Here is a 25,034-nt window from a genome sequence, read left to right on the forward strand (position 1 = left end):
TAAAGAATGGTTGGTTTTGTAAGAAGTGGTCAAACTGTCTTCCAAAGTGGCTTTATCAATTTGCATTCCTGCTCGAAAGGAGTGACAGTTCCAGTTGTTCCAAATTCTTCCTGGCATTTGGTATTGTCAGGGTTTTGGATTTTAACCAGTCTAATAGGTATGTAGTGGTATTTTCTTGTTTGTTTATTTAATTTTCGGTTCCGTAATGACATATTATATTGAGCATCTTTTCATGTGTTTTCTTGCCAACTGTATATCTGATGCCTGTGCAGATCTCTTGCTTGTTTTATAATTAGGTTTTCGTTGCTTAAGTAAGTGTTAAGAGCTCCTAATATATTTTGGATATAAGTCCTGCATCCGATGTGTGTTTGTAAATATTTTTTCCCAGTCTGTGGCTTGTCTGTTCATCCCCTTAAGGTCTTTGAGTTTTCAGAGGAAGAGATTCGTGTGATTTGTTACAAACTTCATGGCTGGTGTACTCAGAGCCAGAACAGGAGCCCTGAGTGCCTGATTCCTCTGTGCTTCTTGGCCTCCACTGGAGAAAAACGTCTAAAATGTCCTGCTGATTGAAATACTGAGCGTTAGAATCTTCTGTCTTTAAAAGGGATTGCCTAACTAACTAACTAAATAAATAAATAAAATAAAATAAAATAAAATAAATAAAAGGGATTGCCTTTGTCTTCATCTTCCCTGTTTAGGGCAGAAGAGATGAAAGTCTGAAAGTGGATGAGCATCTGGCCAAAAAGGATGCCCAGGTCAGTAATAGAGCAAAGAAAACAACCCTGTAACCAGTCTCCCGTTTGACTGCCTTTTCATTGGTGAGGCACCAACAGAGGCTGTCCTCTCATGTCCCCTCTGGAGGTGCAGCCTGAAGGCTGGGCATCACCCACCCCTAGTTTTCTGTCTCCCCCAGTGGTGTTTCTTCTGGCTCCACCTCCCTGACTCTCAGATTCCTAGTCTGCTAATAGTGAAGGCCTTGGGTGAGAGATGATCTCGCTAACCTCTACCACCAAGTAAACTTCCCATTCTTCTTGGTCCGACACCCTCCTACTGAGAGAACAGAGGGAGGGAGAGATTGTGTCCATAATAACATTCTAAGTCTTCCTTCTTGTCTGATAGATTCTCTATAATGCTGGGGAGAACAGATGGGGCACAGATGAAGATAAGTTCACTGAGATCCTGTGTTTAAGGAGCTATCCTCACCTGAAACTGAGTATGCGCTCACATTACAATCCTTTTTACTTCATGTTGTATTTGCAAATGTTTGGGGGTTTAATATGCAAAATTCTGGAAAATGAAGTTAAAAATTGCAAAGGCTCTTCCGTTTGTATGTATAAACAATTCCGGAGAATACATGGGGAGCTGTGTTCCAACTCAAGGCAGAAGTGACCCTCCTCTTGTCTTTCCTGAAGGCTGAATGCATTACCTAGTGAGTGACAGGTGACAGATGGAAGAGGGACAACAGGGAGAAGAAATGGGGGAGCCCTCTGGGGTAAAAGCAGAGAGGAATAATTTCCAGTGATACAGAGGAGCCTGAAGGCAATGCTTCCAATCCACCTCTTCCCTAGTTAGTCGCTTTCCAGAAAAAACAGGTTATCTGTTAATGTGTTTACAAGGATTAACATTCAGCTCTTTCTGATGTGATGATAAATGGGGAAAGGCGGCATAGTTCTTTCGGGCAGACCAACTATTACACGGAACTGCCAAGCACCCACCTCCTGACACTCATGTATCTCCCTGAACCTTTCTGGAAACAACAGCACCCAGAAGCCCAGAACTCTGCTTGCTATGAACAGCTGACTTGGCTTCCAGGTGCTGGTTGAGCGAGCTACCATAGTGCATGACTAGGCTTATGCTGAGTTGATGGAAAAATGAGGAAACATAAGGATATTACTATGACATTTTAGTTCTGAGATTGCCCTTCCTTAATTGTGGCATTAAAGTTTCACTTATTTTATAAAATAATGGTAATAGTATATTTTAGTTGCTTTATTAGCATCTTTATTTGAAAATAAAAACCAAACAATCCTAGATTTCTCTCCAAAGTCTTTTTCAAAATTTCCTCAGGAAAAATTTACTTGGCTTTCAAAAAAAAAAGAAAAAAGAAAAAAAAATTTACTTGGCTTTCAAAGTATGTCTGTGTACTTAGTGACATATAGATTTTGCTTTTTGGCAAAAACTGATCAAGACATTTGAATGCCTTCTGGTGAGTGAGTAGGCCATGCTGCCTTAGGAAATGATTTACTCTGCAGAAAGAAATCTTCATAATTAAGATTTCTTCAGCAGATAAAGCATATTTGACTAACAACCACACTATTATTATAGCAGCACACCAGGTGCTGCTATAATTTAAAAGCAGCCCACCTGGGCAGCCCAGGCGGCTCAGCGGTTTAGCGCCGCCTTCAGCCCAGGGTGTGATCCTGGAGATCCGGGTTCGAGTCCCACGTCAGGCACCCTGCATGGAACCTGCTTCTCCCTCTGCCTGTGTCTCTGCCTCTCTCTCTCTCTCTGTGTCTCTCATGAATAAATAAATAAAATCTCTTTTTAAAAAGTAGCCCACCTTATTAGATAAGTTATTTTTCATTTAACTTTTCAGGCTATTTTAAATTCTATCAGCCTGGGAAGGGGGAGGAGAGAAGAGAGAAAGAAATCATTGAAGAAAATGGCCTATGGAATTTCGGTTTTATTGTAGATGATATTTTAAAAAAGAGGCAAAACTTCCATGCTCAAATTTTGATGGTTTGAAAAGGAGTTTTTGAGTTTGACACTTAACAACTTGCATATCAAATAAAAAACTGGAATATATTCAATTGTGGTCAGATGGGATGCTTTAAATATTTTTGTGGTGCCGCTTTGTAGCATTTGATGAATACAGAAATATTAGCCAGAAGGACATTGAGGACAGCATCAAAGGAGAATTGTCTGGGCATTTTGAAGACCTACTGCTGGCAATAGGTAAGCCCTCAAGTGCTTATAAACCGAGTTACTTTGCACTTGTTTTCAACCAATGTGAAGATTCAGTCCTTCCTATAAGAATCCTGACTGATCCATCTTTATGCTCCCACAGTGCACAAAATATGTTCAACAAATATGTTAAATGAATGCATGAAGAAGTTATCTTTTTAGGTTTTACTTTGCCTTTTAACTTTGTATTAGTTTATCACCATGCTTGGATTGTAAACTCCTTGAGAGATGAAAATATTACATTTCTGTTGGCATTTTTATTAAGGCTTGTTGAAAACTGAATAATCTCATAATTTACTAAATTTAGTAATTTACCATATTTGGTTAGTTTTGGAAGATATCAGTAGCTCCCAAAGCTGAGCCCAGGTCAGAACCATAGGTCTCCTCCCTCTTGGCCAAGCTAACTGGGTGTAGTGCACAGAAAATCAGTCACAGACCCAAGCTGGTCCTGGAGACATATGGGTTAACAAGCAGGCACAAACACCGTTATGTAAGCGGATTGGTCTTTGGGCCCAAGTTATTTATCAGCAGTCGAAGACGCTAGAAATGGAGCAATGGTACACCCTAGGGAGTTATCAATGTAAGTGTAGGTGTTGGTGTGTCTGGGTTCTGGAGATGAGTGAGCTGCTGTGGGAGCTTCTTTGGCAGGTAATTATATTTTCCCCATGACTAAAGATAATGACTGTGCTAAAGGTCTGTGCAAAAATGATGTGATAAGCCTTTGAAATTCAGGTGAAGCATTCACCTCTCCATTCTAAATAAAAGCCAGTAGTGATGGGGGGGGGGGGGGTGGAGTGGGATGGTTACTCAAATAATCTTTTTAAAAAACATACTACCGTAGATTAACTCAATTTCTATTAAGTGAAATTGAACATATTACTTTGCTTTTTATAACAGTTCATTGTGCCAGAAACATGCCTGCCTTTTTGGCTGCAAGACTGCATCAAGCTTTAAAGGTAGGTCTGGAAATTTCATATCCATTCTCAGTCTCCCTCAAGGAGAATATAAAAAGAAGTTGCATAATATTGATGGAATTTCATGTCCTTTTCCTCCTCGGAGGAGTACTCGTTTGTCTCGTAAGTTGATAGTATCCTAATCATTCTAGAGATAGTAAAGAGAGTAGTCAGTAAAACTTGTTCTAGAACACCAAACCTCAAACCTGACTCATTAGGTCTGGTGGCCTCTCCAGCTGCTTTTCTTAAAAAAAAAAAAAAAAAAAAAAATGGAGTCAGTAGCCTTTTCTATAGAAATCCTGCACTTTCATGTCTGTTACTGCTGCTAGACGGTGAGGTCTGTGAGTACAGGGGATTTTCTGGCTTTCAGGCCCTTGCCCAGAGCCTGGCACATGAGAAAATGCTTTCTTCAGTCTCTTGACTGGACATTTCCTATAGAGATCCACATGTGCCTTCAAAGTGACATCCAAAGTGAACGCTTCCTGTCCCTCACCTCACCACCCACCAAGGCTGCTCTCTGTCCCGTGTTCACTCACTTCAGTGGGGAGCCCCGACAGGAGCTAGCCTTGCCCGACTCTCTGAAGTTCTACTATTCCTGCTAATCCTTACCCTTTGTGCCTCAGCCACCTTGGCCTTCTTTCTGTCCTTGACCATGCCAAGTGTCTTCCCACATCATTGTCTTTGTGTTTGTTGCCCTCTCTGCCTGGAATGTACCTCCTCCAGGTCTACCTGTGGCTCATCTCTTCTGAGAAAGGTCTTTCCTGACTAAACAGGCTGATTGGCTTTCTTTTGGTCACAACCCATTTCATATTTCTTATTAATAACGTGTTAACTTTCTTTACTGTCCATCTCTATCCGTTAAAACGTCAATTCCATGCAAATAGAGATGAATCTGTGCTCTTCACTACCATATGCACAGTGCATGGAAGCATGTCTGGCAGGTAGTAGATTCCTTCATCTGGTTGATTACTTCAGCCCGAGGCAGACCTTTCCCAATCCTTGATCTATTTTAGGCCCTCCTAACACACACCCCCATAATACCCAAGATTTCCTGTATGTTGGATTATGTGGCATATTCTTTACAAAGTTGGAAGCCTAGCAGGGATATCTCATTTCTGTTTTCAGCATTTGGCATGGTGATGGCACAGAATAAGCACTCAATAAATATTTCTTGACTATATGAATGATGAAGTTTGATGACAAATGAGTGAAGAAGAGTCACTGTGGTTGAATATTTTGTGCACCATCATCTGTTTCCTATAAATACAGATCTATATGTTGTTTTGTGACCAGTGAGATTTGTACTGTGGGCACCTGTATTTCTTAACAGGGTGCTGGAACTGATGAGTTTACTCTGAACCGAATAATGGTTTCCAGATCAGAAATTGACCTTTTGGACATTCGAGCAGAGTTTAAGAAGCATTATGGCTATTCCCTATATTCAGCAATTAAAGTAAGTCTCATCTTAAAAATAGTGAAATACATTTTGCCTTTCTCTATTTGTCCACTTTTCTGTATAATCCTTAAAACATAGAGATACGTGACTGAGTTTTCTTTCTCCCTGCCAACGTATAAATGTGTTTTCTGAGTTTAAAATAGTGGTCACAAAATGTCTCCTAAAGATAGTGATTATTTTTAACTCTAAAATCCCAGGCACATAATAGATACTCAACATTTTTTTTTTTGGTTTAGTGGCCACTAATTGTTCTTCTTTTGTGAATTGTATATGCAAGTCATCTACCTGATTTTTATATTACAGTATTTTTTATTCTTTTTATTTCAGTTTTTCTTTATGACAATAGAAGGAAAACAAAATACATGTTTTAAATTTCCTACTTTTACCTGAAGTCTAGTTGACATACAATGTCACATTAGTTTCAGGCATAGTTAAATTTCCTCTTGTTTTACTCAAAATATAGATAGCATGGTTCTGTACTTTGGAGCTCATCTCATTTCAGTTAATAGGAACTTTCTCATTCTTTTAACAGCTGCATATCACTCCATTATTTATATATTTGCACCCACCATACCAATAAATGTTTCCAGTTTCTTGCTATTGTAAACAGGGCTGTGATATGCATACCCATTTTCATAAGGCACAAGTGTATCTAAGGGATAAATTCTGGTAAGTTTGCAGGATTGCTGAGGCAGATGTAAAGGACACATGTAATCTTGGTAAATATTACCAATGGACTTCCCTTTTCACATCAATTGATCAACTAGATTCATTCATCAAAACAAATCCTTTTTTTCTTTCAACTGGAACTTTTCTCTTAACACTAAATCTTTGCAGGAGGAGATGCATGCTTAAATTGAAATCGGGAACTTACTCAAAAAGGCAGCTCTCAGACTGTGCCTGAGGCTTAGAGCAGATTTCATCCACTCATACTCAATACAATTTAAATCCATTCTGACACATTAAAATAGTTTCAATCAACACAGGAAAATTTAATAACATTAACCATATTGTACTATATCTAAGGCAGAAAAGTAGACTCTTATATTTTATAAAGATGCCAGTAACAAGGTTGAATCACAAAGAAGGTCTTCAATTCACCCTCAGCAAACTAGAAAATCAAATTAACCATTAGTTCTCCCTCCCTCGGTGGCTGGCTAATTGAGGCTTATTATATTAGGATACATCTCAGCTATGTGGTGCCTTGATAGGAAAGAGAATTCATTGCTGAAGAATTCAGTTTGTAATTTAAAATTGCGTGAGGAAAAAAAATAAAATAAAATTGCATGAGTTTTCCTCATCTCTATCACCTAATGTACATTTTTTAAAAAATGAAATGTTAAGGTTGGATCAGGGAAAAAAAGAGAGAGCTTCAGCTAGATCAATAAGTATGAAACAAATTAAAAAGGAGGTCAAAGACTACCTTCCTAAAAACCCCAGGATTTGCTAGACTCACAGGTGAGCTTCACCAAACTTTGAAGGAACAGATATTCCTATCGTATGCAAGTTGTACCAGAAGGCAGGAAAAATGAGAGCTGCCTAGTTCATTTTATGAATTTAGTATAATCTCTTTTAAGATTGTATTTATTTTAGTTATTTGACAGAGAGAAAGAGAGAGCACACAAGCAGAAGGAGGGGCAGAGGGAGAGGGAGAAGCAGGCAGGCTATCACGGAGCAGGGAGCCCAACATGGGTCTTGATCCCAAGATCCCTGGATTGTGACCTGAGCTGAAGGCAGATATTAAACTGACTGAGCCACCCATGTGCCCCGAATTTAGTATAATCTTGATTCCAAAGACAGAGGACAAAGAAAATGACAAATTCATTTCACTTATGAATATAGATAGCAAAGAGCCAATTGACTGAATGTATCAGTTTATTAAAAAATAATACATCAAAATCCAGTGAGGTTTAACCCAGGAGTAAAAGGATGGCTCAACATCAGAAAGTTAATGTGATTGCCCACATTCCACACATATAAAAGATAATTTTATAATTATTTCAGTCTTTGTAGGAAAAGCTTTTGGAAAGGGAGCAATACCTATTTATTGTAAGAAAAAAACATTTAACCAAATTAAAAATAGAAGCAAACCTCCTTAAATTGATAAAGCTTGTATACCAACATATTATAGCAAGTACATACTTAAACTCAGTGGAGAAACTTTAGATATAGTTCCTTTAAGATAGGGATCAGAACAATAATACTTCCTATATACTAATAAATACTATACTAATATACCTTAGTACTGTCTCAGAGAGGACTAGGGGGCCTAGAGAGTACTGGATAGGAAGGAAAAAATGTGTAAGGATGAAATGGAAGAGTTGAAGCTTTCATTATTTTCAGTAAATACAATCATATTTCTAGAAAAATCAGGAATTATAAATTACCATCAGTAATAAAAATTCAGCAGTGTTGCCAGATAAAGATCAACCTATCAAAATGAACAGTATTTCTTATACTATATCATCAAAATTAAGATACCATTCATAATAGAAATGAAAAACTATAAACTATTCAGGAATTCACTGGACCAAGACTACATAATGATGGAGAAAACTTAAATACTGTTATGAACACCATAACATATGTCAATAAATGGAGAGATAGTTCACTTGAGTGATGTGATAGGTTATTATAAAGATGTCAGTTATTTCTCAAAGTAAGCTATAAATCAAATGCAATTTCAATCAACATTCCAGCTGGATTTGTTTGAGGACCTGGATTGACTTACTCTAACATTTATATGAAAGAATGAAGATTCATGACTAATCAACCTTAAATACAAAGAGTAAAGATAGGGAAAGGGATAGTCCTACTAGAGACTGACATGGTACAAAGTGATTATTAATTGTTTTAGATGTAGTTTTGGATTAAGAACACAAATGAATCAATGGAACAAAATGGAGACCTCAGAGACAAATCCAATTGTTTGTGGAAACATATAGGCTAGAAGGGGCACCATAAATCAGTAGGGGAGGGACAGATTATTTAGTAAAAATATATTGGGAAACCTGGTTGACTCTATAGCAAAAACTAAGACTGGATCCTACCTAACACCATATCACCTGTAAACTGGAGATGAACTAAAAAACAATATATAAAAAAAAAATATATATATATATATATAAAAAAAAAAAACAATATATAAAAGATAAAATTATAAAGTTAATCCAAGAAAAAATAAGAATTACCTTTGTGACCCAGAAGCAGGGAACAAATTTTTGAACAACAAAAGCATAAATCACATTGCAAGAAACAACAAACAAATAAAGGTACATTATTAAATATAAAATATATCAAATAATCTCGTTACGTTTTCAATACTGATGAACAGGATCTTTTTATAAAAAGAAATATTTTATTTATTTATTCATGAGAGACAGAGAGAGAGGCAGAGACGCAGGCAGAGGGAGAAGCAGGCTCCCCACAAGGAGCTCGGTGTGGAACTCGATCCCAGGACTCCAGGACCATGCCCTGAGCCACCTAGGCGTCCCAAATAGGATCTTTTTGATGCTTAAATTTCCATAATTCAGCAGCTAGAGTACCATTTCATATATTACCTGACCTTTCATTTTGTCTTCCTCTTTTGCCTGTAGTTTAGACATTTCTCTCTGTTCATTAACACCTTTCTCAGGTGATAACAGTTGGGGGTGGGTGGTAAGAGGAGAGAAAGGAAGTAGGTGAAAAACAACTGTGTCTGTCTTATTACTTAATAGTAAGATATTAATACAAAATTTCATTTTCTTGGTAGATTTCATTGAGCAACAAATTAAGTGGCTATTTAATAAATAACACAATTCCAGGGTCTTTTAATGGAAAACATAGTAGCCATCCTCAATTCCTAGTCCATGTAGAGATGAGATGAGCATAAAAAAACACTTAGAAGAAGATAATATGAAACAACATACAATTAAATACTAGTTTATGCAATCCAGAGGATAGTAATGTAGGAACTGAAAGTAAAGAAGTTTGGGATTAGATAGGGAATGTTTCCTGGGGAAATGAGTCTTAAGCCTTCCTTTCAGGTTTAATAAGCTTGTGTTGAGTGCCTCCTGTGGGGCAAGTGCTATGGTGCTCAACAGGGACTCAGGTGAATGCTTTAGGAATGTGTATATGGTAAGGAGTAGGACAGAAAGAAGTAGTAAGGCACTAGATCGATTTGGGGGTCCACCCTGGGGAATACTGAAAGACAAAATCTGAGTGGCAAGATGAATTCAGTTAAAAAAGAGTTTTGAGACCACAGAATTTGTATTTCATCCATTCAATTAAAAATACTTACTGAATGCATATTGTGTGCCTTACTGAGGGTTATAATTACAAGCAAAGTAAAAAAAAAAAAAGTTTCCTGTCCTTATGGAATTACAAATAAATGTAAAATTACAACTATGTTAAACATAAAGGAAAGAGACACTGTGCTGTAAGACCATATGATAGGAGGACAACCTATAGGAAAAGCTTCTATGAGAAAATTATGATTCAGATCTGAAAAAGAGTGGACAAAGTTTGTCAGGTCGGAGAGTCAGTAGAGCATTCTAACAAAAGGAAATGGAATTACAAGTGGAAAGACCTCATAGTAAGGAGACATGATGAAAAATAAGGCTGGGGGGACCAGATCACCCAAGACCATTTTGGCAATGTTTAAGGATCTTGTCTTTAGCCCAAGAATATTGAAGAGTTTTCATTTTAAGTGCATAGTGTCGTGATCAGAAGTACATTTTGAAAAGATCCCTGTGGCCATGGGGAATGAATTGGACATAAGAAAGGAGAGATTTAGGGGTACTGAGTTATTTTATTAGTCATACTGGAGCTGCTATGACTGAGTAATGCAAAGTACTAATGCAAAGAGAGCAAAGAACAAAAAGTCAAAAGATATTTAGAAATTAAAACTTCGGGGACTTGATGTGATATCTTGGTGTAAGGAACAAGAAAAAAAAAGGTGTCAAGGATGGCTCCCAGGTTTTTAACTTGGGATCAGATAGTGGTGCTAAGACCTACAAGAAGGTTAGGCTTTAGGTTTTTGTTTTTGTGTCTTGTTTTCTTTTACTTTTTGGGGAGTGGGAGAGAAAGTTCATGAGTTTGGTTTTGCACTCGTTGAGTTAGAAATGTCTTTGAAATATGTAAGTAGAATTGTCAGGTCAGTAGCTAGTGGTATGAGATATATTTTCAGAGTCAATTATGTTACTGAAAGTTGGACATGAATGATATCCTCTAAGGAGAAAATATAAATTAAGAAGAGAAGAAAGCTTAGAAGTGAGATTTAAGCATTACTCACAATTAATGGCTGGATAGGTGAGGGTGAGCCTGCAGAAGACAAATGTAAGGATGCCAGAGAGGAAAAAGGAAAAGCCAGGACTACTTACAGAAAAAGTAAGGGCTTGGTGGACATGGTGGCCATTGGACTTGATTTACAAAGCAATAAGAATTAACACCTTGGAGAATACAGTTGATGAATCTAGAGCCAAGGAAACTAGTGACAAGAGATGTGAGCCTAGAGTAGATTTGCCATGGTCAGAATGGAGAGAATAAGTTAAAAAACACTGCAAAGAAATAATCAGCAGGATGGATTAAATGTAGAGGATGAAAAGATGGGATAAAAGTCGGGAGAAGAGAGAATTGTTGGTGGCACTGTTAAAAACACACCAATAGAGACAATTAGTTTCTTGAGAGCAATTAATATGGCCTAATCTTAATTAGGGTGGCCTAGGGTTGGAGCCCGCCGCGACGAAGAGGGAGCCAAGGGCCTATGGAAAGTGCCGGGGCGCCCCCACTGTGCACCTCACCTCTTCGGATCCAACCCCCTACCGCGGGCTGAGGTGGCCCACCCCAGGGGCCAGCCATCCGGGTCCTTGAGGCACCCATCTGCAGGAAGAACAGGGGTGCTTTCCCTCAAGACGGCTGGCGGGCCTTCCCAAGGAAGGATGGACTGCCCACACCTGCGGCGCACAATTAAATTTTATTTTTGCTGATTTTGAAAAAAAAAAAAAAAAAGATGTATAGAGGTAGGAGAAAGGATGGACGTTTGTTTAGCATCAACAGTGGATCAGAAGTTATATATAGCTCTGTTAAGCTACTTGGATGTATTTTCTTGCCTAACTGATAGAACTGCTAAAAATTGTTTACAGCTTGGTCAGAGATGGCTAACGGGAGCTGTTTTAATACACAAATAGAGCATTGTTGGCTTATCAGCAGTTTCAGAGATTATTACATATGGTAGAGCAAGACTTAGAAAAACCAATAGAAAAAGAGCTACAATCTGTATAAAACAGGAGAATGTATAGTAATGCCTGGGTGTCTCATTATGAAAGCAATGCATAATCTCTTCGCTAAATGATCCTTCTTTATGCCTTCCTTTGCATTACTACTAACTCTCATATTTATCCTGATGTGAAACTTAAGCGATAAGGAGGGCTCACTGTTTGAGTTGCTTTGAATAGAATAAGAACAATGTGAGGATTTTAGGCAGTCTAGATTAAAAGCCAAGTTTAACCACCAATGCTATGCAAAAGTTTTACCTGTTTTGCATGGCAAACAGGCATCTTTGTACATTAGGCCTCAAACTCACGTGATATCTGTTCTGAACCAAGATGTATTTTGGCAGCTTAGAGGAAAGGAACTGGAAAGTATACTCTTTGGGAGTGTAGTTTGTTTCAGTTTCTTAAATCAGGCAGTATAGTATGGTGTTAAGGCACCAGGCTATCTGGCTTGAATCCTACTTCTGTTGCTTATTCTCTATTTGATTTAGAGTTTCCTAACCTCTGTTTTTCTCATTTCTCATTAAATCGACATACTTAGGGCACCTACTGCATAGAGTTAAAAGGATTATAAGATTAAAGTAGTTAACCCTTAGAAGAGCAAGCATATGATGAATATTAATATAGTATTATTAAAATTGTCATTTTTAAAGTTTTATTAGAAAAGTAATTTATATAATGTCACACAATTGATGCAATCTTATTTATTATCTTTTTATTTTATTTTTATTTTTTTTAAGATTTTACTTATTGATTCATGAGAGACACAGAGAGAGAGGCAGAGACATAGGCAGAGGGAGAAGCAGGCTCCATGCAGGGAGCCCGATGTGGGACTCGATCCTGAAACTCCAGGTCCATGCCCTGAACCAAAGGCAGACACTCAACGGCTGAGTCACCCAGGCGTCCCGCAATCTTATTTTTTTTAACCTAAATTGAAATTCAATTGCAATGAATCAGGAAGAATTTAAACATTATGTATTGTAAAGAAGATGCTAGGCTGGAATAATTACACTCAGGTATGAATGAATAATGGAATTACAGGTGCATTTTACTAAATGATCCAGGTCATGAGTCTCACCCCAGAGAATCCCCTAGAGCTGTGGGATTTCATTCATTTACGGTTCTTTCATTTACGGTTCTTTCATTATTTATGCTATATCTGTCCTTCTCTCCTTTTCCTTATAGTCGGATACTTCTGGAGACTATGAACTCACGCTCTTAAAGATCTGTGGGGGAGATGACTGAGTCAAGAACATAATCTCCGAAGGTCACTGCTCCACGACGGGCCTTTCCAACAGTCTGCTTACTCCTTTCTCAGAGTTTAAAGTAAAAGCAAGTGTAAACAGCAAACTGTTTTCCTAATGGCCATTTTCATCATTCCATAATAACAACAAAAAGTGATTATAGTAGAGCATCTCAGCATCCTGTAGTAACTCATAAATGAAATTTTTAAATGTATTAAGGATCTGCTAATATGATACAAATTATTTTTCTGCTTAGGAAGTGAGAATCTTTGTAGAATTCTAACACATTAAATTTGTAATCAGAGTCAATAAAAGTTTTGCTTTTATGAAAGGAAATTTGTCTTTGTTTTTAACATATGCCAACATTGTTTTGTACATGATCGCCAACAATTAACGGTATTTTAAAATGCATTTTTAAATAAAAGGTATTGCTGCCTTAATTTATCTATTACCTTATTAATTACATTTATCTTTAAGAAAGAATGAAGCTGTGTGTAATCCTGGCCTGCTCTTTCTAGCTGTGATCAAGCTATAGGAGTGGCAGTGCAGGAGAAGTTATTCAGCCCTTAGAAGACATCTGCTGAACCATAAATCTAACCACTTCCTGTCAGAATGGCAAACATGCATTGTGGTCATTTCATGCTAAATTCTATTTTCCCAGAATGGGTATGTAGAACCAATTCTCTAAAGATGCTTTTCCTCTAAAATAAGTTTGTAAAACTATGCATTAAAAAAAATTCCTCATGTTCTTTTTGCCAGCAACTTAAGATGAAATATCTTAACTAATATGAAATATATAAGGTAATACTGTCCATTTGGAGTTATTAGTCTGGACTTGCATAGAAATGATAAATGTGTGAGCCATAGAAACAGAGATGTAGGAGCCCAGAGCTTTTAATTAATGATTCCCTTGGCAAACATTCTGAGGCCTTTCAGAAGGACCAACAAATTCTTGTTCTAGTGTTTCCAAAATGCATACAGGAAGGAAAGCACCAGGATTTAGAGTCCAACACATCTGGTTTTGACTTCCTGCCTTACCATTTCCTGGTTCTGTGACCCTGGGAACTACCAAACCCTGCTCAACTGAAGTTTTCTCGTCTGTTAAATGGTGATAATTATAGCACCTACCTTTCTCTTAGGGTTTTTAAAAGATTAAATAAGATAATGCCCTCAAAGCACTTAGCCCTGTGGTTGGACGAGGTAAGTGTTCAATTATCATGTTATTATTACTGCCAAGAAACATCAAAATGCTCATGACAGCATTGCAGACATTTTCAACAGGAACATGTGGATCATCTACCACATGCCAAACTCTATGCTAAGTATGTATTGGATACACCAAGGGGACTGAGACCCATCTGCTTTTGCCAAAGAGCTTAAAACCTGTTTAGGGAGAGAGATATGTGCGTATAATCACAACACTGTGTGTACCGTGTACATTGAGAGAAATGACATCGTGTAAGAGAAAAGTGCTATGGAGGCCGGATCCGTAATTCATCCTATCAGAGGTCACAAACTGCACCAGTAAAAAGAAGAATAGAGGCTCTGCAGATAGCTAAGAGCACTAGCAAAGTCACAGCGTTATCAACTAGCACACTGTGCACCGCCCTACCCAAAGGTTAATGTGGTGGGGTCTCAGAGGATAAGGCGGGGCTATGGTGACCAGTGATAGGCAGAGGCCAGATTACAAAAGTCTCATGCTTAAGAGTTTATAAGCAAGGGAGACTAGTGAATGGAAGGAGCATTCCAGGAGGATTTCATTAAGGGAAATGATGTCAAATTTTTGCTCAAGAGGGAGGAATGTCTGGGAGAAGAAAGCTAGAGGCAGGAGCCCCCTTGGCAAGTTGGTTCTATAATCAAGTCTAGAAGTGTCAGCCTGAGGTAGGATAATGGCCAGGGAGAACAAAAATCCATGCACATACTTAAGAAATAAAACTGATAGAATATGGTAATCAAGGTAGTCAGGTGTCATTTGCCTTATGACTTTGGCTGAAGTGATTTAGTGAATGAGTGTCTCACCAAGCAATAAATCCTTGCTTGTGCTTATTGAGTACTTTACTGTCTATCAGGCACTATGTTAAACAGCATAGTATATATTAAATCATTAATCCTGAAAGAACTTTACAGTGCAGACACGAATCCACAGATACAGGAATGGAACCTGAGAGAAATTAATTAACTTGCCCATTGGAAGAGCCAGGACTTGAACCCAACCAAGCAGCCAACTCCACTATTTGGCCTTAAAATTTATCCTGCTGCCCCAAAGTCACTGTTCTTTTCAAACCTGCAATGTCAGCTGTTGGAAGGAATTTTTGTCTGTTACATTCACTGCAGTGTCCTAATTCTTAGCACGTGCTTGGCACATAATAAATCTTTATGGGATAGATAAAGTTTTTCCTCTGTGCACCTGAGCTACATAAGTGAATTTGGGGTAAACATTCGTAGGTATACCTGAGCCTCAGCTTCCCAGGCTGGGGGAAAGGAAACTAATACATTAAGGCAGCCTTGGAGAAAAGTTCAGAAATTTTACCCTTATACACAGTACTTTTTCCAAGCTACTCATCACCATGGGGAGAAATACTTTGTGAGGTTGGGCAGGATATTGGGACTTCCAGAGAAGCAAGGAGTTTGAATGCCTATAGGCTCTCCTTTACCTACCATCAAGCTAAACTCCTGAAATGGCATTACTAGATTTTAATCTTGGCCACATTCTCCAAAGTTATGGAGAAGTAATCTCTACTGTCTGGGTTTTTTTTTAAAGATTTTATTTATTTATTCATGACAGACACACACACACACACACACACACACACACACACAGTGGGGGGTGGGCAGTGACACAGGCAGAGGGAGAAGCAGGCTCCATGCAGGGAGCCCGACGTGGGACTCGATCCCGGGTCTCCAGGATCGCGCCCTGGGCTGCAGGCGGCGCCAAACCGCTGGGCCACCGGGGCTGCCCTCTCTACTGTCTTTGGATTTTGATATTAACTCTTCTCTTTTCCTCTGGAAACATGGTTTTCTTCACTAGAGCTCTCCCGTATACATTTTTCCTCTTTCCTTCCTTCCTTCCTTCCTTCCTTCCTTCCTTCCTTCCTTCCTTCCTTCCAACCTTGTTCCTTTCTTCCTTCCTTCTCTGTTTCCTTTGTCCTTCCTGCCCATTCATTCTTCTCTCTATTGATTTCTATAATGCAATAAGCACTTTGGCATCCACTCTCCAATGTGAACCCTAAGACTTTCACAATAACTGCTACCAACCACGCGACCTTCCCCTCCCATCCTCTCTGAATCTCCCTACCTGACCATTCTGAATTCCATATTGATTGTCACCTTGCTTTCTTTTTATATAGTTTTTCATTTAATTTTTTTTCTATACTAAGTCTTGTGCTTATGTAATCTCTGAGACTTACTTTTTCATTTAATATTATTTTGCTAAGTGATATCCATATCATTGCATGTCATGTATTTTATTTATTTTGACAGCTATGTATCATTCCACCGCGTAAGTCATAAATACAACTGCTAGGAGTCCAGAAAGTTGCCCTCACGCAAGTAGGAGAAGCATAATTTTATCTGGCTCTCTACCCCTTGTGCTTCTTTGAAGTTATGGTGCCTCACTATGGCCACAGAAGTAGCCTTCGTCTCCAGTCACTAAAAGGCAGAATGTAGCAGGAAAAACACAAAACTAGGAAGAAACTGGATTTTTCTCTTTAATGGGTGCCGATCACCCATTTCTAACGTTGGGGGAGCAAGTAGCTTTTAATAAACAATGCTCCAAAACCAGCTGAAAGTCCTACAATTCAACTCATTCTGATACCATCTACCTGGATTTAGCATTAGGTCCCACAGCTTAAGGGCTCAATCTCACAAGATGCACCCCCTCCCCAACTTCAGATGCCATTACAAGTCCAGGTTATCACCTGTGCTTCCAACTGACTGGCTATAGATCGGAGGTTCCAGAGGTATGCTAGACTAGCTCCCAGTTCTCAGGAAACATTTATTTATGTTTACCAGTTTATTATAAAAGCATTTAATAAAAGATGCAGATGAACTTCAAGATAGAAGAAATGCTTAGGGCAAGGTATGTGGGCAGGGGTGTGGAACTTCCATGTCCTCTCCTGGAAGTCTTTCTCCCAGTGTCTTCATGTGTTCGCCAACCTGAAAGCTCTCTGAACTCCATACTATTGGAATATTTATTCATCATGTGGGAATGATCATCATTAATTCCATTTTTAGCCTCTCTCCCTTCTCAAGAGAATGGGAGGCAAGGATGACAATTTTAAGATTCTAATCATGGTTTGGTCTCTCTGATGACTGACCAGCCCTCATCCAGGGGCCACCCAGAACCCACCCAGAGTTTCCTCCTCATTAGCAAAGATCAAATATTAAAAGATGCTCCTAGGGCTCTTATCACTTAGGAAATAACAGAAGTTTTAAGAGCTTGGTGCCAGAGGACACCTGGGTGGCTCAGCGGTTGGATGTCTGCCTTGGGCTCTAGGCATGATCCTGGGATCTGGAATCCAGGTCCTAGTCTGAGGGAGCCTGCTTCTCTCTCTGTCTGTGTCTCTGCCTTCCTCTCTCATGAATAAATATATGGATCTTAAAAAAAAAAAAAAAACCTCTGTGTCAGGAATCAGAGCTAGAGACTGGTATATATATATTTTCTATTATTTCGTAACTTTCCTTTCCGAAGAATTGACTGTGTCCTCTGTCAGAAAAAAGGACACCCACTGAACTATTGTGGATGCCTATGTGTGTGTTATGTATCCCTAAATTCCTAGCCCAGTTCCCTATTCACGGTGAGTACATGATAAATTTTCATGTCACCGATGTGTAACATGTGGTAGTCGACCTTTTCTACCAGTTGCACCAGGTTGTTGTAAGGAGCACAGGAAGCAATGATTACAGCTATCTTCTAAAGTATTGAATACTATTCAAATGTGATGAGGAATTATGGAATTGATATTAGAATAATCAATTTTTTGTATATATGAATTAAGGACTTACATTGTGCTGAGTACTATGCTAAATATTTTAGATTTCATTTATTTTCAGAGTTATCTTGTCTGTCTTAAGTGCTTTGTGCAGCAAAGCATGGTTATACATATCTGTATCATTCCCGCTTTACAGATGAGGAAAATGAGGCCCAGAAAGGTTAGGTTGCTAGCCCAAGGTTATACAGCAGAGAAGCCAATGTTTAGGATCCAGGCCTTTTGGTATCTGTGTGTGTTTGAGTAGGAGGAAGGTGAGAACTTGGAGCGAGTGATGATCCCTTGACAGAATGCTGCAAAGAGAAAGGAACACAGATAATGAGACACTCCAAGGAAAGCTCTCCTCCTCCATCCCTCTCCTCCCATCCTTCTCACCTCACATTGCATTGGACCAGCTGGTAGCTGCTAAATGCATATTTCTGATGATTCTGATGGAACACGGCCCTTTCAAGATGAAGGGTTGTTGTTAGTGATCCTGCCAAAGAATGACAATGCTTATTTAAATATTTTAATATTATATGAGAATGAGAAGGGCAGTATAAGGCACAGGCCAGTGCCAGGGGCAAGAGCATGGCCCCTGGGGTCTTGCTGCCCAGATCTGTGACTTTAGAGAAATTACTTTACTTTGCTAACTCACATATTCCTCACATTTGGAATGAGGATAGTAATAGCCCCTACCCTTGTAATTTTGATACATAAATGAGAAAGCATTTAAAATGTGTTCAGCATAGTACATAGCTTGTGCTAAGCCCTCAGTAAAGCCCTAGATCATTTTATCATTACAGTGTATTATTCAAAGGCCATGTTTTTTTTATTGCCTTCAATTTCCACAAGGTGGCAGGTCGAGTTCAAAGTGGACCCCATGGCTCCGTGTCCCAAAAGCAAAACCTACTTTAATTGTTTCAGAATAACTGGGCCAAATCTCAACAGTTTGGAAACATCTTCATTATATTACCTATAAAATATTTGTTATGGTCTGAGCATCTTATTGTTGCTATAAAATTCTTAATGGAACATATGGATCATTTAATTTAATCCTCTCGTTTCTCGCAATTCCCAAGACCATCTGCTCTGACTTGAAATGTAGATTGACTCTTCCATGGATCACCCGCCTAGTGAGTACATTCAAGTCATCTCAGTACAAGCTAAATTTAGTCCCCAAGGATTATGAAGAGGAGAAAATTAGCAATCTGGAGCGCGTCCTGCACGCTGAGTGGTGAACTACAGGAGGCAGAAGACTGGTACACTTCGTTCTATTAGTGATGGGATATTTGGTCTGTTCCTTAGGAGCTACAAAATGACAAATGAAGATAGTGCATAGGAGGTTCTCTAGCCTATTGATAAGGGCATATTGAAAAAAAAGGTGAAAATAGTGTAATTCAGACTTTTATTGCGTGTATCTTCTCCTTTTTCCATTTCCCTAATTTTGTGCCCTACTGACAACCTCTAATTTCCACACTTTGTCTTTGAAGCAGTGGTTTCAGAGTCAGATCCAATGGGATCCAAGTGCTGGCTCTATACTCTGCTAAAGCAGTGTTTATAGTGGTAAATATTTGATAAATACTTAAATCCTTTACAGCTCAGTTCGGTGCTTAATAATGACAGCATCTACCTTACAGAGTTGTTATGAGGGTTGAGTGAGGCGGAGCATGCGAAGAATTTAACTTAATCAAGTAGTTAGTAGTAATTGTGCTGGTCTGGACTTGCCCAGCAAATGGCAGAGAGGACGCGGACGCGTTCAACAAGCACTTGCGGAATAAAGCAACGATACTTTTTCAGTCCTGCACAGTGAGAGTAACTCTAAGACTGGCTTTGGATGCTTTTGAGGGAAATGCTCCCTGAAATCAATGTTGTCTTGTTAAATATGTGCACTTCAGTGGTTAGATATATAGGATCTGAAGACAGGCTCCTTAGGCTTATTTCCTGTCCCCCAGTTGATAACTGTGTGATACGTGGGTGAGCCACTTATTTAACATTTTTGTGCCTTAGTTTCCTTACCTATAGAGCCAGGATGGCAATAGCACTTATTCAGATTCAGATAGGTGTCTGTTTCGGCAAGTCTGTTTAGGTAAAGCACTTAGCACAGGGCCTGCCCTCTCTTACATGCCCAGTAAATGTTAGCTGTTATTCTCTGGTTCGGTTTGGAAGACCAACAATCGCTTATAGTCGATCTACTTGGGGGATTTAAGGGTGTTGTAAAGCTAACTCTTCTAGTTTGTAATTAGAAAAGAAGATAAAGCAGACCTCTTGGCAATTTCTTGCCCCTATAACCTTGTGTTTTATGAACCACGGAAAGTACCCCAGATTTCTTTTCAGCTCTATCTTGGCAAACTGACAAACTTAGATTATTTCCCACCCACTCTGTACATCTCTTGTGGGATGATTAAAGCAAAGCAAGTATTAGTTGCTTTGCATATAAACTGTTTTACTAGTACTATATTTCTTCCAGTTTCAACAAACTCAGCTTTATGCCAGTTTTATCTACCAGAAGGTCAGCCCTGCTCTGACACCAGAGTTGTCCTGTTTCCGTGGATTTAACAAAATCAAAAGTGGGGGAGAGGAGAATCTCAAGTGAGGAGGAGGGTTACAAGTGAGGAGTGATTGAACAGCTCTCACGGTAAACTGCAAAAAGAAATCCCAAACCCCCAAACCCAAGAAACCAAAACAGCAGCGCATTCAGCTGTATACACTCTAAAACACATGCGTTAGAGAAAATGGGCCATCAAAACCTACATAAGTCCTCTTTTAGCACAAGCTTTGTGGAACCGGACGTGGCAATAAATAATGGCCTAGGGTGACTTGCAGAGCTCTTAGTTCACCCTGAAGTAACAATTGGTATAAGATCGACCGTTAAGGCAAAAGTTTTTGTTTTATTTTGTGTTAGAGACCCAAGTCTGCAAAAAAAAAAAAACCCAGGTCATACACTGAAAATTCTATTTAAACATGTATGAATTGATCTCCTCATATAAAATATCTTCTTTGGTTGTTGTCAAGCCAACTCCTACAGTCCTTTATTCCTTTAAGTATTTATTATGTGATAACCATGGTCTGGGAACTGTGCTAAGTGATGGAGTATAAAGATGAATAAAGCTACATGTTTCTTGACTCAAAGAGTTGATGATCAGGGGAATGAGGAAGGGAAAGTAAAGACAGATGCCTGGCTCGTTAGCAAAGGCAGCATTACGGTGGTGCTGATGTTGGTGATGATGGTGGTGGTGGTGGTGGTGATGGTGGTAGATGGGCTTGAGTATCAGGCTGACTTGACTGCTCTGCTTCACAGCAGTTTGGCCTCAGAGAAGATTCACACCTGTTGTTTCTAACTATTAGAGTTAAAGAAAAGATATTTGAAGAAAATTCTTATTATTGGGTGCTCGATGAATACTCATGTCATTCAGGGCAATGGTTTTGAGTCTGAAGCCAATCTAGCTCAGGTTCAGATTCTAGCTCTAAACTTACTAGCTGATCATGGACAGATTCTTTAAACCCTTTATGCCCCAGTTTCCTCATCTGTGACATTTGAATAATAGCAGTATTTAAGCCAGTACCCTAGAGTTACACGGATTAAGTGGATCAATGTTTGTAAGTACCTAGACTGGCCCAGCATATGTAAGCATCATGTACATGCTAGCGATTTATCATTAGCTGCAGTAAACTGTGATATGCTTTGTAACAATGCTATTAAAAAATGCTATGGACCACTCCTCACCCTTAAAATGTATATGTAGATATATAGAGATACAGAGACAGACATATAAAAAAGACACTCATATATTGTGTTAAGTGGGAAAAAAGCATGTTGATAAAGCAGCGAGAAAGAAAACAAAGACTGGAAGCCAACATACAAGACAACATGAACTGTTTATCGCCGAGTGGTAAAATTACAGGGAACTCACTTTCTTGTTTTTTCTTAGTTGTGTTTTGTCAATTTTAAACAGTTTATTGGTCTAACAATTTTAAAACATGTTTATATGGAGTATAAGACAGGTTATTAAAAGTTGCCTCAAACTGAAATGAAGGAATGATGAGTTCTGTCGGGAAGAATTCCCTGGGGACAGAAACTTGGAACTAGGCATTAAAGGACATAATTGGGGATTCCTGGGTGGCTCAGCGGTTGAGTGTCTGCCTTTGGCTCAGGGCGTGATCCTGGAGTCCCAGGATCAAGTCCCACGTTGGGCTCCTGCATAGAACCTGCTTCTCCCTCTGCCTGTGTCTCTGCCTCTCTCTCTCTCTCTCTCTCTCTCTCTCTCTCTCTCTCTCTGCTTCTCATGAATAAATAAATAAAATCTAAAAAATAAAAAATAAAGGACATAACTGGTAAGGACTTTGAAGACGTGATGATCAGCACAGAGATAAGAACAAGCTCCCAAGACCTGGTGTGATTGTGTATTATTTGATTATATTGGAAAAACATGCAGAAATAACGCATGGAATAAGTGGGCCATTAAGCCTCAGTAAAGACATCATCTCTGGGCACTGAATATCAGAGAGTCCATCCTTAATTCTCACTTCTTTTCCTGTTTCTGAAATATCTGGTAGAAACTTTAACCTATCTCTCCTTTTCTTTCTCTGATTTCAAATGTTATCATAGAATCCTTTTGAAGATATCTGTAGGCTGTTAAGTCTTTTTTTTGTGATGGATCCCACAGGATAGATGTCAATACATTTTGTACTTTCCGGATACTGACAGGTAATATGAGAACCATGTAGAGCTCCCTATCATGGATTAGATCCAATGTAAGACCCAACTTATGTACACTCAAAGCTGAGTCTTTCTTAGGAAGTGAGTGGTAAGGAATAGCGGGGAATGTCCTACTTTCCTGGCTCTTTCTGTGCCTCCCCTCTGATCTCAGTACTGTAATGAAGTTCTAGAATGTGCTTTAGGCAAGGCCAATCAACCCAGGGCCTCTAACAGTTATTCCAGTTCTCCTGTGTACCAGCACACACATTAGCCTCCCATCATGGAAGACATTGAATGTCTCCAATCTACCCAGACGTTTCTGAAGAGAAGACTTGGTAACAGGGAGAAAAGCAGCTTCATTCCTCTCTTTACTTCATGTCTCTCCCTAAGCCTTCTGCTTTACTTCCTGGCTAACTTCAACAATGTCGACATAACAAAGAGAAGTATTTGCATTGTTTAGTCTATTTGTAATTATTTCAATATGGAGACCATCCCTGGCCACCAGGCAACAAGCTATCCGTTCTTGATTTTCTCCTTCCTCTTTCTTCTGGATTTTGGATATGTGGTTTGGCTGGACCAGGTGCAGCCAGAAACTTCTTGGGAGGTCCAAAGATTCCCAGAATTTAGAATATTCCCAGAGAAGGACCTGTGGGGAAACTCGACAGATCTTTCTCTGGTTCTGTCTTTGAGGACACTGCAGTTGTCTGCTTCTCCTGGGTTGCTCTTAACCTCCTCATTGTTATGATCCTGTCTTCTTTCTTTAGGATAGGCAGTTTCCCTGACCTTCCCCTTCCTAGGTATAAAGGAAAGACTAGCTCCGAAGTATTTCTGGGTTGAAATACTGCCTACTTGCTGTGTGACTTCTGGTAGATTACTTAGCTACACTGATCCACAATTTCCTTCTGCTTATGAGACAGGAGTAGTAAAATAAGTCAGCTAGAGAAGGACAAGATTCCCACTTATACATGGAATCTAAAAAACCCCAAACTCAGATACAAAAAACAAACAGATTAGTACTCATCAGCAGTACGGGTTGGGGGATGGATGAAATGGGAGAGGGTGATCAAAAGGTACAAACTTCCAGTTATAAGATAAACAAGGCCTGAGGATATAATGTACAATATAGTGACTAGTGAACAACAGTGTATCATATATTTGAAAGTTGCTAACAGAGCAGTTCTTAAAATTCTTACCACAAGGAAAAATATGTAATTATGTGTAGTAACGGATATTAACTAGATGTATGGCGGTGATCATTTTGCAACACACACATGTGTCAATCATTATGTTGTATACCTGAAACTAATAAAAAGTTATGTTCTATTATATATTAAGTTTTAAAACGATGGGAGTAATAATTTATCTGATGATGTCAAAAAGGCCCAAGGAGGGAATGATTAGATTTGTTTGGGAAGATATAAAGAATTAAATGAGGTAACAAAAGTGACCTAACAAAAATCACCTAATATAACATTTGAAATACAGTAGTGAGTAGATACTATTTACACCTTTTCCTGATTTCCCATTCTCTTTTGCTATAACAAGTACATGCATGAGATCTTTATTGTTTCAAAGGCTTCACTATCCATAATTGTAGGGAAACTGACAAAGGACTGCATATTCTGACAAGAACCACGGGGAGCTTACACAGCTTAGCAAATGATACCACCTTCTTGATTCCCTCACAGAGAGGGAGAGAGAATTCAGCTTCCCTTGGACTTTGGCTTTAAGACTTCATGTTCTCTTCCCACAAACAGACCTGAGGGGGCGCCTGGGTGGCTTCTGCCTTCATCTGAGGTTATGATCCTGGAGTCCTGGGATTGAGTCCCACACTGGGCTCCCTGATCAGTGGAGAGTCTGCTTCTCACTCTTCCTCTCCCCTCTGCCCCTCTCTCCCTGCTTGTGTTCCTTCTCTCTCTCTCAATAAATAAAACCTCAAAACAAAACAAAACAAAGCAAAAACCAGACCTGAAGATGCAGTAGGTGTTGATTGCACCAACCTTTTCAGGTGACCCCTGTCTCAGTAGTAATTGACACTATTTTCTTTGTACTCACCATGAGCCATGTGTACCTATTATTTCATTTTGTCCTTACAACAACTCCATGAGGCAGGTAACGTTACCTCCATTTACTAGTTAGGAAACTGAGGCTCAGAAAGATTCAATGCCACCCTAGATCACACAACTAGATTGTTCTGGAGCCACAATACAAACTGAGATATACATGGCTTCCAAATTTGTGCTCTTGACTCTTTCACTGTGGTGCAGTGAAGAGTAGCATCAGTTGCAAAGCTCTTTACTATAGAGGCCTATTTTCCAAGGGGAAAATGTCTAGAAACTTTCTTTCCCATGAACCCTCTGAGTTCATGTCCCAAGCAACTCCAACATACATTTAATAGTCATGAATACCGAAATCAAAATAAGCCCCTCCGAGGTTTACAGGTCAATAATAGAAAGTCATCTAGCATAGAGCTTAAAAACTCTAGAATGTGCTAAGGCAG

General features: G+C 39.1%; 1 protein-coding gene across 3 annotated transcripts in view; it reads left to right on the plus strand.

Annotated features, from left to right (window-relative positions):
- Nucleotides 1-13,204, plus strand: part of ANXA3 (annexin A3) — a 43,492-nt gene extending 30,288 nt beyond the window's left edge. For all 3 annotated transcript variants that reach the window (XM_035709607.2, XM_025426979.3, XM_025426961.3), the window contains 6 exons: nt 699-755; nt 1,120-1,213; nt 2,860-2,955; nt 3,862-3,920; nt 5,248-5,370; nt 12,810-13,204. In XM_035709607.2, coding sequence (XP_035565500.1) covers nt 699-755; nt 1,120-1,213; nt 2,860-2,955; nt 3,862-3,920; nt 5,248-5,370; nt 12,810-12,869 — 489 coding nt within the window. In that variant the 3' untranslated portion in view covers nt 12,870-13,204. The remainder of the gene's footprint in view (nt 1-698; nt 756-1,119; nt 1,214-2,859; nt 2,956-3,861; nt 3,921-5,247; nt 5,371-12,809) is intronic.
- The last annotated feature ends 11,830 nt before the right edge of the window (nt 13,205-25,034 follow it).

This window comes from Canis lupus, chromosome 32 (assembly GCF_003254725.2).
Source record: "Canis lupus dingo isolate Sandy chromosome 32, ASM325472v2, whole genome shotgun sequence".
NCBI classification, from domain to species: domain Eukaryota; kingdom Metazoa; phylum Chordata; class Mammalia; order Carnivora; family Canidae; genus Canis; species Canis lupus.